Raw genomic sequence first — 11,871 nt, forward strand, 5'->3', positions numbered from 1 at the left:
ATGATCCTCTATTCGTCAAGGTGTTTGTGATCGTGAAAACAAAAATCAAGATAACTGTGATCGTGAAAGCTAAAATTTCCCTTCCCGTGATCGTGATAATACCCCCCCTTTGGGGCCCTCGTATGAGGCAAACGTACGGGTAACGTCAACATCCAAACATGCACACCTAGCTGTTGGAACTCTGTATGCCCTACTTCTAGCAGGAAACCTCTGGGATTACCATGGATTAACCTTATCTTTCCTTACATGTTTGGTCTAGATGGCCTTATAAGCAGTTCACTCTGAACTGACTTGTGACACTATTTCTGACATGGATTCAGAACACGTGTTCTTGGTATGCCCTTGTGACATGGTAGGTCAAAGTAAAATTGCAGCAGAAATTGTAACACTTATATATATGCCTTCCTGGTAACCTTGGTTACACTTTATCCTTAAGTTATCTGTAGTTAACCTTGATGGAAGGTCCCGGATAAGAGAATCCATCCAGTTTCACAAACTCTTCCAAAAATAGTTAAGCATAAATGAATCAAATATCTGAAAATGTACTAAACTTCAAGGATTTAAGGATTTAATGGAAGCTTTCCTTTTCTCAAAATCACAACATGACTGTGAGTGTTGCTATAGAAACAATTTTGTCAAACAGTTTCATTGCGCCATGTTAAACAAGTGCAAAAAAAGATTCTGCTTTTGGGGGAAAAGGATGTGGTTTTATGAAATCGGGTTCAAAGCATGCCAAGGCAAGAACGTGTGATGCACATGCTAAAATAGGGTCCTGACCATTAATGTTGTTTACCAGTACTAAGTACACTCTTTGACTGCAATTTATGTTCCGTATATGGTCAAACGCGTCATGTTTAATTTCCATATTAGGTAAACGGTGGTATGAAGCTTTGAAAAACCAGGGAAACCATGCTATAACTTTCTGAGTACACGCTTTGGTGAGATAAACCACTGTGTCATTATTCGAGCATGCGCACAGTTTACTTTACGTTTTATTTTTAGCTGCGCACGAATCTTCATTGACCAACGTATGGAAACAAAAATGGAACCCAAACAAACGGAGATTTTTTACCGGTTCGAACAAAAATCTCCATTCCCACCATATTAGAATGTTCACACATCATCTATATCAGTTGTCACGTTTATTTACCCTTCGCAAGGACTGTGGCCGTTTTGAATGCTTATTGTGTGTGCTGACGTTGCTTCTGGTACCATAATCTACCCCTTGTGTTTGCTACTACACTCCGTGAATATAATCAAATGAATAACGTAATTGCGTAAGGTGTTAAACAAATCTTCTTCTGCGTTCACGGGCTGCAACTCCCACAGACACTCGTATTTTGTACGAGCGGGTTTTACGTGTAAGGACGTGTTTCCTCGTCATTCGGGCAGCTATACTCCGTTTTCGGGATATGCTTGCTGGGTGTAGACATGCAGTCAAATGAAAACGCAGGTTTGTCTGTGCACTAAACAGACCCGTTGGCTCGATATATTTGTGAACGTTTTGTTTTGTTTTGTCGAATTAAACTTTCCATCAACTTACCTTTCTTGTTTTTTTATTATAAAAACAGAAGAAGAAGAAGTAACCCAACATGAACTGTCCGGGCAGTAAACAGGTAGCTACATCCTTGGTCTTCCAATCAGCCAACCAACACATTGGGCCATTCTCTACCGTCTTCTCGCAATGTGTCCAGTGCATTCCTTCCTTTCCCTCTCCAGTCAATCGGCTTTCCGTCGGTTTTTTTTGTCCAGATGTGACCGATGAGCCATCCAGTGTCCCTATACCGCCTCCCACGTCATTGACCATCTTAACTTTGGGGATAGGGGTGGGGGTTGGGGGAGGGGTGGGGAAGGGATGGGAAGTCTTGTGTCTTGGGTGCTATTAGACTGTCCCCACAAAGTGCGCCGCTTTTGGAGGCGAGAGCGCTTCAAGCTTGGGGTTTATTAGGGGCAGCTTAAATGAATTGATTGCATAAGAAGTAAGAGAGAGAGAGAGAGAGAGAGAGAGAGAGAGAGAGAGAGAGAGAGAGAGAGAGAGAGAGAGAGAGAGAGAGAGAGAGACAAAGAGGGACAGAGAGAGAGAGAGAGAGAGAGAGAGAGAGAGATACAGAGAATGGGAGTGAGAGCGACAAAGAGAGGGCAAATAGAGAGAAAAGAGACAGACAGACAAAGGGAGAGCGAAAGACAGAGAGAGAGAGAGAGAGAGAGAGAGAGAGAGAGAGAGAGAGAGAGAGAGAGAGAGAGAGAGAGAGAGAGAGAGAGAGAGTGAGACAGACAGACAGACAGACAGACAGACAGACAGACAGACAGACAGACAGAGGGAGACAGAGAAAAAAACAGTTTCGAACAGCGGATGACGGTGACAGAGAGACAACAAGAAAAAGAGAGAAAGAGAGACAAACAAAAGACAGACAGAAAAGAAAAGAAAACATGAACAAAACAACGTCAACAGACATAGAGGTAGAGACTGAGCATCATGGACTTTAACGGATATTAAGCGTACTTTGTATTTCACGGACAATCATGTCAATTGCTGCGTATTTACATGTTTATTCTGTTAAAGGCACAGTCAGCCTCCCGTAAACTACCACAGAGACTGTCAGGCTTTTTCACACAGTACAAACACCACTCACCGCTTGAGAACATCTTAGGTGCCCTCCGTAAATAGCGAGCAATTTTCAAAGAATTTGTTTTTGCGTGGTTTATCTTACCCCTGAGCCATCGTGAACCCGTGTGATCCAGTTTCCTTTTTTTCACAATGTAGTCGCCAGTTTGTGATTTCCAATGCGACTCGCTGTAAGCTTATCTGCAATAGCACGTTATTATGTACCTCGGAATCTAAACGCACCAAACGGCTGTGATTCACACGAACTCTAGCGATGGCTTTCGACTGTTCAGAGGAACTGGCGATAAGCATTACCGTCGTCTGCTACGAGAACCACGACCATGCGTAACCCTGCTTCCGGGCTTTTCTTTTTTCAAACTTTCAAAACTTCGAATTGTACTGATCTTGTCTTGATGAAAAAAGAATTATTGTATGATTTAAGAATGTTTGTGTAACAAGCTGTCAATTTATTCCTCGAATGGATTGTCTTCCACAGGTATGAATTCGGCATCATGTACTTCAGTAACAGACACTACAGCGTGGCTACTTGTGTTCACCGACTGTCCATGGATCATGTTTCTACTTGGACACTCTGTGCCTGTGGCAATCATTCGGTGATCATGTAACAAAATGTATTCTCTGCCGCGCTTTCCATGGCTATGGTTGCTGACAGATTCCTCCAGGCGCCGAGGTGTATGCTGTGACGAGTCCGATGTATGCGGCACAGATTCCTCCAGGCGCCGAGGTGTATGCTGTGACGAGTCCGATGTATGCGGCACAGATTCCTCCAGGCGCCGAGGTGTATGCTGTGACGAGTCCGATGTATGCGGCACAGATTCCTCCAGGCGCCGAGGTGTATGCTGTGACGAGTCCGATGTATGCGGCACAGATTCCTCCAGGCGCCGAGGTGTATGCTGTGACGAGTCCGATGTATGCGGCACAGATTCCTCCAGGCGCCGAGGTGTATGCTGTGACGAGTCTGAGGTATGCGGCACAGATTCCTCCAGGCGCCGAGGTGTATGCTGTGACGAGTCCGATGTATGCGGCACAGATTCCTCCATTTCAAGTTGCTGAAGAAAATCCTCGGGAAGGTCCTCTTCATACAAAATCCCTTGACGAGACAGTTCCTGCCACAAAGACGAATTTGTCCTTGGAGGTTGTCCAAAAACCAGTTGGTAAGGTGACTTTCCGGTGGTGTCCGAGATTGAGGTATTTATGGCATGTACGACAAATTTCAACCCTTTTGTCCATTCGGAGCCGTGTTCATCCATCCATTTGCCCAACTTGATCTCAAGGTCACCGTTCCCACGTTCCACACAACCTGTGTATGAAGGAACGAAATGATTAGGAACGTTACTTTTATTCTCATTTCTTTCAATCTCCTTATTTCTCCGGGCAATAGTTATGGTATTGATTTAAAGGGGCCCTCCATACTGTTTTTTGGCAAATCACTTTATTAGCCTATCAAAATTCTCACAATGGAAAATGTTTGTGACAAAATGTGTATGTCTCAGAAGTATCTTGACGTCCAAGCAAACAATCTTCCGATAGTTTATTTTGCCTAGTTTTCTTTAGATTATCGGAATCCTCACATTGGTAAATATCTGTGACCGAATTTGTATGTCTAAAGTTATGAGCCAAAAATAGTTCTATAGTCGGGTGAGAACGCCAATTTATTAAAAAAAGAGTGAAGGTCTCCCCGACTGCATTGCATTCAGAGCGCTCATTGATGCAGTTTATTGTGGAGGAATGCTAGCTTCCTCGAGATTAAAACTTGGGTAAAATTTAGAACTTAGGAAGGTTGGGATTCAGGTCAGCTAATAAAAAGACAGGGCAACAATTGCTCTGGACGGGCCCTTTAATAAAGGTGTAGAAGACATCCACAATTCATTGTTAATGCTAATAACTTTAAAAAGCAAAATGTCAAAACTTCAAATATGTGACGTTTTCTGAGATTTTGGTCAAAATTTCAGTTGTTCATCTTACCTTGGGATTGGGGATGGCGGGGTCTGCCATGGATGATCACCATTCCAGGCCACATCGTTGTCAGCTCATTGATCACCCTCGCAGTGAATTCCCGCCCGTTGTCGGTCTGCATAATCTTTGGCGCACCGAATACACTGAACTGATTGATCATAGCATCGGCGACTTCTTGTGCGCATTTGGACTTTAATGCGTACGCCCAGCTGAATTTCGTGAAATGATCACGGGCATGCAGCACCCACTTGAAATCACCATCAGGTCTATTTCTGTAGTCAATGAGATCAACTTGCAGACGCAGAAGAAAGGTGAGATTGATCATCGGCTTCCCAAATGGTGCATTTTGGTGGACTCTTCTTGTTGAGCAAGATGTACACGTTTTCAGGAAAACATCAATTGCGTCATACTTTATTCCAGAGTAATTGGTTTTCACCTCGTGCCATGTTTTGTCGCGCCCAGAATGGCACACTTCCTCATGACACTTCTTGATGGTCTCAAAGGTGTCTTCTTTTGTAACAAGAGGAGTTTTCGCCTTCACGCAGTAAACAAGTGTCCGAGTTCCAATTGTTTGGAGGCAAAAATGTTGGCCAGCCCTGTGTTTGAACTTGGCTCCTTGTGCACATTTCGCTCCTTTGGCCAGCTGAAGAGCTTGAAGAATATGGTTGTATTTGCTCTGTGATGTACAAAACGCCTCCTTCTTATTATCTTCTAAAGTCATGATATGATCTTCCAAGAGTTGGTAAAATTTATCTTTTTGCTCCATGGTAGAACATGTACAAGTAAGTACAACTGGTTTCACATTACAGTAAAACTACTGTCGCCAACCTAGGCAAACATGAAAGCAAGTAGCAGATTTTCCAGAGTTGTGTGTAAACAGTGTTCACATTGTTAAATATAAGAATGATTAACTCACACCACCGATGTGTGCATGATTCAAACATGAAAGCAAGTAGCAGATTTTCCAGAGTTGTGTGTAAACAGTGTTCACATTGTTAAATATAAGAATGATCAACTCACACCACCGATGTGTGCATGATTATCATTCCTCATGCTTTAAACTAAAGGGAAGTATGACTGATGATTACATACTCGGCTTATTGTCGAACTATGAGCGAAGTAATAGTGTAGGTAGTCATGTTTAATTCGCTTTGTAATTTGCAAAACATTCCACAAAGCATGTGTTAAATGCAAAACAATGTTTGTGAATATAATATTTATCAGCAGTGAAACCATTCATAATACAAATTCCAATTTCCCCTAGGGCAAATCAGAATTCCAGTTTCCCCTAGAGAAAGGATTCCAGTTTCCCCTAGGTGAAACTAGAATTCCAATCTCCACTAGATATTTTCCAGTTGATATTGGAATTCCAGTTTCCCCTAGGGGAAACTAGAATTCCAATTTCCCCTAGGGCGATTCCAGATCCCCCTGGATTCCGGTTTCCCCTGTGACAGATACATGGGAACTACTGTCAAAGTACAAGCATTGAGAGTCTTTCCCCAAGAAACAAAGCTGGACACCGCCCAAGAAGTGAAGCCGTTTGAAACGTCAATGTTGTGACCTGAGAAGCGAAATCTAGCTAGAGTTGGTTGACCTGAAGAAGAAACAGTGGGGCCCAGCGGAGTCCCTGCGGAGAAGTGCAGACTTCATGACATTAACAACCTTGACAGTCTAGCATGGTGACAGGAGGGCAGAATAAGGCGAACAAGAAACGTCAGTGGAAAGATAGTAGGGAGATTTAAAAAACGAAACGTCGGGACGTTTCGTTTTGAAGTTGTGGTAAACGTCATCATTTCGGGGGTCTCTCGCTGGAAAGGTGAAGGTCAACTGAAACGGAACGTGGAACGTCAAAACGCAGTCACGTTTTCCACCCCCAAAAAACGAACAATATTTCGTCAACTTTTGTGAGTATTTTTGCACACTAACAGTTTTATTTGTTGGCCATTTTATGCATTGCTAGATTCATCAACCCTTTCACAGTCTTTCAGCGCTGAGAATGTGTTCATTGGAGGTAGACAACTGTTGTGAACTGAAATATTTTGAAGGGTGCTGATCCTGGTACATTTATCCAACTTCATGGTGAGAAAGCAAATGGCGAAGCAGAAGTAGGTCATCGCATCGAATTTTTATTCTGGCTTCGTATGTGATTTTGTATAAACAAAGTCTGTGTGATTTATTTGGACTGAAAATAATCAAAGTATGCCCGATTCTGGACCACCTCCTAGGTTTTTTTTTCCATTCTGATCGAGGATCGACAGACGTGATAATTTCACTTGAAGATTTATCGCCCTTCCTTCATTCCGAAACGAAACGTGAATACATCTAAATCTTGTCTGCGGCCTATGCCGTCTCGTTTCACGTTCCGTTTCGCGGGGTGACTCATTCACCAAACGAAACGAGCTGCAAAACGAAACGTGCTGTCTTTTAAATCTCCCTAGTAGCAACCGAGTCGCGCTTCCCAAATGTGTGCGAGTTTGGGCGTGATCAGCCACTTACAATGAGGACAGAATGACCGAGGTCGTTTACGTACCACAGTGGTGAGACGGGATGGGTCATGGATGGCGTCTCTGAATCTACACATAAACTTGACCAGTGTCCGTCCCAGCCCGAACTCGAACCCGTGACACGCGTATAACAAGTCCAGTGCTCTGCCGATTGAGCTACACTGCCTCCCGTTTCACGTAACAGTGTCTTCTTTAATCAAAGATTACATTCGCATTGGGTGTGTAGCAAGTGTCATTGTCATCATTTTCACGAGTTTTCATTCACACACACCTGGGAAATAAATATCATGTTCCCCATGCAATAAATCGAGGTGGTGAATGGGTTTGAGCTTCCAGGTGAAACGTGGATTGTCAAAGTAAAAGCCAATGAATCAGGCTGATTGTTAGATGTGTGGAACCATCGCGGCTTTGGATTTGTGTTTCCGAGGACAACGATTGTAAGCATTCACTCTCAAAGACCCAATCAATGTTGATAATTACCGCTGCGACTCATGGTCAATTTGCAATTTATCTCTGTAATCGCAAAACCCACAACGAAAAGTCATACACACTTAAAAGAAAAGAAATATGCTCAACACTTACTGAACTCACAGGTATGATCGCAGCTCTGTACATTTTCAGACTGGAAGAAAAGCGTCAACAAGCTACGTTTGACGTCACATACAAGTTTGACGTGTTATATCGTGCCACTGTGACGATGCTTTGTGGCCCGGAGTTGGATTCTAAAAATTCGTCTCCCTGTGGGTTATTGTGCATTTTGTTGCTCAACCAAAATGATGACAAAAACGATGTTTGGTGGCTTGTTGTCAGACCAGCATTTTGTGGTTGGTCCTCGGGGAGCATATCGCCTTTTGTCTCATATTTATCAACCGCGGCCTTCGGCCTTGGTCGATAAAGATGAAACAAAAGACGATATGGTCCCCTTGGACCAACAAAAAAAGCTGGTCTGTCAACAAGCCACCAAACATCTTATTAACAGCTATTGTGTTTTCAGCGTAGCAATAGGGCCCGATATTTAGACGAGACAAGTATAATGCCGACGAGTCGAAGACGAGTCGCATTATACTTGTTCGAGTCTAAATATCGGACCCTATTGCTACGATGAAAACACAATAGCGTTTATATAGCTATTCTGACATTAAATTCTGTGTTAAAATCATGTTTTTGTCAGCAACAAGTACCAGAATGGTCCATGTCGTTGATTGCAGACGACGGTTCTCTTTCCGCATGAAGCCACGGAAATAACCGAACATAGAAAAACCCACGGACATGTATAACTCGAGATAACCGGAGGTTTAGCATTACGTCAATATGCTAGGAATCATATGACGTCATGACGTATCATGCTTGCCTACCTATTTTGTATGTTCGAAAGTCTGACTTCTGTTGGGAATTCGCGTGGTGAAGACCACAGGCGAAGGTATCGTCCACTGGACTACTACTATCACAGAAAGACAGTTAGACTACAAGGTTTGTCAATCACCTTCGAGTCTTCTGTGTTCTTGGAGTCGCTTCCTGGGGAAAAATATTGTTCAAGACGGTTTGCCTCTTCCTACAGTCTGTGTAAGGTCAAATAAATACAGTTGAATGATTGTTTGAACCATATGCACCTTTAGTTTTCAGCTTCCGTTCGCTGCAGGTTGTTTTTAACCATCATTTGTATGTATGTATGTATGTATGTATGTATGTATTTATGTATGTATGTATGTATGTATGTATGTATGTATGTAGGCATGTATGCATGTGTATTGGTGTGTCGGTGTGTCAGGTGTGCAAGAAAAAAGGGTATTTTTATATCATGGGTTTTATACATTTTCTTCTTTTATTCTTTTATAGTTATTAATTAATGACCTATATGTGCTGATGACTAAATTAATTTCCTTTGTTGGATCAATAAAATGTTATGAGTTATGAGTTATGAGTTATTTGGACGAATCTTCGTTTGCGAGCCGCTAATATCCACCTTGCGTCAAATCATGCATCCGGCACCGAATATGCATACCACCGCTCATTGGTCTAAAACATAAGTAAATATTGTGCAGCAAAGGGAAGCGTTTTCTGTTTTCACCCCAGTCTCTGAAGATTTTGTTCGTAAACTCATTGTGAAGTCTGCCAAAACGTCCTGTGACCTCGACCCCCTCCCCACCCCCTTCCTCTGTGATCACTTAGACATCCTTCTACCCACCATCACTAGAATACTGAACGAGTCGCTTTCCACTGGCACCGTCCCCTCAGATTTCAAAAAAGCTGTCATTAAACCCCGTGTTCTGCCCTATTGCACTGTCTCTACCCTTTTCACACCAAACACTTCAAAAACAGAATTTGGGAGGATGCAGGCTCATTATTTCCTCAACCAAAAAAACAACATACTTCTTCACTTTAAATACATCAATACGAAACAACTTTTCGACACACAGTTCGCACAATCTTCCAGCTTTCACTCAATGCATGTAAATACATATTATAACAATACTTTCTCAAATATAGATTAACGCACACAAGAAGGTACCGACAGACACTCACGAGTTCGAATCACGGCTCAGTACTGCATGTCGCCAGTTCACTTCCTTGTCTCGCTGAATCCTCGTAGAATAATGAATTCAGATGCCAACACACACAGATGCCAACACACACCTTTCACTGAAGATGCCAACACACACCTTTCACTGAAGATGCCAACACACACCTTTCACTGAAGATGCCAACACACACCTTTCATGTTTCTCCCCGAGAAACCCTTCCGCCCTTAGCGGAAACAACCGTCGTCAGCTACGACCGGTATCGATGAAGACTCCACTCGTCTAGTCATCTGCGCCGATGTGGTCCCTTGCTCGCCACCATCGTCCCGCGCTTCTCCCGTGTAAGGACCCTCCCTTACACGCCATGGAAATCCCTCATGGAAACTCCTAAAGAATTTAACCAAGTCTTAATACAACATTCTCTAAAACCATCTCTTCTTCCAAACGTTCATGTACCACTCATACATTCTCGTTCATTCCACGTTCACATTCCGTCCACATTCAATATCCAAACTAATACTTAATCTATGAATAACACTCCCCATACAAAGCATGACCGTCTTAAACATAACATAAATGCGTAGCAATTATGTTCAAGAAATTCCCCATGAAAAACCGTGATACAATTACATCAAGAATTCTCTCAACGCTTCACACTAAGATTTGATGCACTTTGTATACACTAACCTTTACACTCCAGCTATGTATTCCAACGTCAATAATATACAACATAGTAAATCATTTACCTTAAGAGACCCGTCTCTTGAAAGAGTACTTGTTCCCAGAACAAGTCTGACACGCGCGACAACCTTCCCGGTTGAAAATCTCAAACGCTGTGACGTTATTTACCCCAGACCAGCTACATGTCTCAAAACACAGCTCACCTCAAGCTATGGTTTTCTCGTGCAACGCAACAAACCCGAGATAACGCCTCACCGGTCAGCTACGCATCGCCCTTCGCTATTTAGGGAGGTTAAAAACACGACGTGGTTTCACCTCACAAATATGCTACTCACATCTTTGTGACATTACGTCACGCGTTTGCTAAGATCTGCAGTCTTGGTAGGAGCAAAACAACGTATGATTTGTAACATTGAAGAAAAAAAGTGAGTCACGGGTGACGCAATATCTACACGTACACGTACAGGTCTTTGCTACACGTTCGATCATCTAGAACACTGTAATACAGTGAACTGTCGTGCTGTTGTTGCTTTTTTGCAATCACACATAAGAATCGACATGTTTTGTGCGCTGGCTGTTGGCAAAAATATCTTATTTAAAATATGTACAAACTTGAGTATGTCTCAGAAATTGCATACTGTGGGACAAGAACAAACCCGTGTGAACAATGTTAGGTACCTTCTTTGATTTCAAGTGTATAGGTGAAGCATACGGACTAGCTATAAGTGAGTCAACCCGATGCCACACAACAAACACTTTTTTTATATTAACAATAATCGTCGCTGTGAATAAGATTTGCCCTTTCAGAAGCAAGGTGAAACCGCATTCAAAGTATAGCACCTCGTCTGTCCCGAGTCGACCTGACTGAGAATCGTTCGTCTCCAGTAACTTCGCCGTTTGACACTTAAATGGGAATTTTGATCTGTCTGTCTGGTGCATTTAATCTTCTAGTGATTCTCGGTCTGGTTCCAGACGAAGTTTGACAGTATGTTGACTTATTTTGATTTGTCTGGCTCATGTCAACAGTTTGTGGAAGACGTTAAATTACCAGGTAGTCGTTCATAATAGTGACTTTTCTGTTGTATTCTCCAGTTCATGAATGTGTGCTTCAACGAGTTTGCAACAATGTACGCAGCATGTTCTGAAATTAACTGTCCGGTTTTAATGTTTCCGTCTGTTTAGCAAACGACCTTGAGACACCAAATAATTATGTTTACATATAAACTTTGATTGTACTTTCTGTATTATCTTCGCAGGGGCAGAGACAGGAATTTAACAATAAATATGTTTTGGACGGTGACTTTTTTGTTTGTTCCGTCAACTTCTTGGACAACGTTTCCCCCTTCACTACGACAGTCTTCTGCAGAATTAAAGCCTAAATTCGTGACTGTTCTCCAGAAATAATGTATGTGGATTTATTGTCCTTTAGGTTTGATCCCTTTGTTTGTAGCTGGTTTTACTATTAAAATCTAATACTTGGTTTTCATTATGTTTTTATCAAAAGACGTTCGATCTGGTTAGTCTGATTACCATTGAAAACTAAATTACTTTGAAATTAGTGTTTTTAAGGACGGGTCCCCGCACT

At 42.4% G+C, this 11,871-nt stretch overlaps 1 protein-coding gene and 1 long non-coding RNA gene across 2 annotated transcripts; both read right to left on the bottom strand.

Annotated features, from left to right (window-relative positions):
- Window positions 1-3,072: 3,072 nt before the first annotated feature.
- On the bottom strand, window positions 3,073-5,858 carry LOC138956714 (KRAB-A domain-containing protein 2-like). Its single transcript, XM_070328000.1, has 2 exons — window positions 4,592-5,858; window positions 3,073-3,926 (listed from the first exon to the last, which is right to left on the bottom strand). The coding sequence occupies exons 1-2, from the start codon at window positions 5,346-5,348 to the stop codon at window positions 3,073-3,075; spliced, it is 1,611 nt and encodes a 536-aa protein (XP_070184101.1). The 5' UTR covers window positions 5,349-5,858.
- A 3,549-nt stretch (window positions 5,859-9,407) lies between these two features.
- LOC138956715 (uncharacterized) lies at window positions 9,408-10,408 on the bottom strand. Its single transcript, XR_011452765.1, has 2 exons — window positions 10,352-10,408; window positions 9,408-9,992 (listed from the first exon to the last, which is right to left on the bottom strand). It is a non-coding gene; the product is annotated as an uncharacterized lncRNA (long non-coding RNA).
- Between the last annotated feature and the right edge of the window lie 1,463 nt (window positions 10,409-11,871).

Source organism: Littorina saxatilis, unplaced genomic scaffold (assembly GCF_037325665.1).
Source record: "Littorina saxatilis isolate snail1 unplaced genomic scaffold, US_GU_Lsax_2.0 scaffold_687, whole genome shotgun sequence".
NCBI lineage: Eukaryota > Metazoa > Mollusca > Gastropoda > Littorinimorpha > Littorinidae > Littorina > Littorina saxatilis.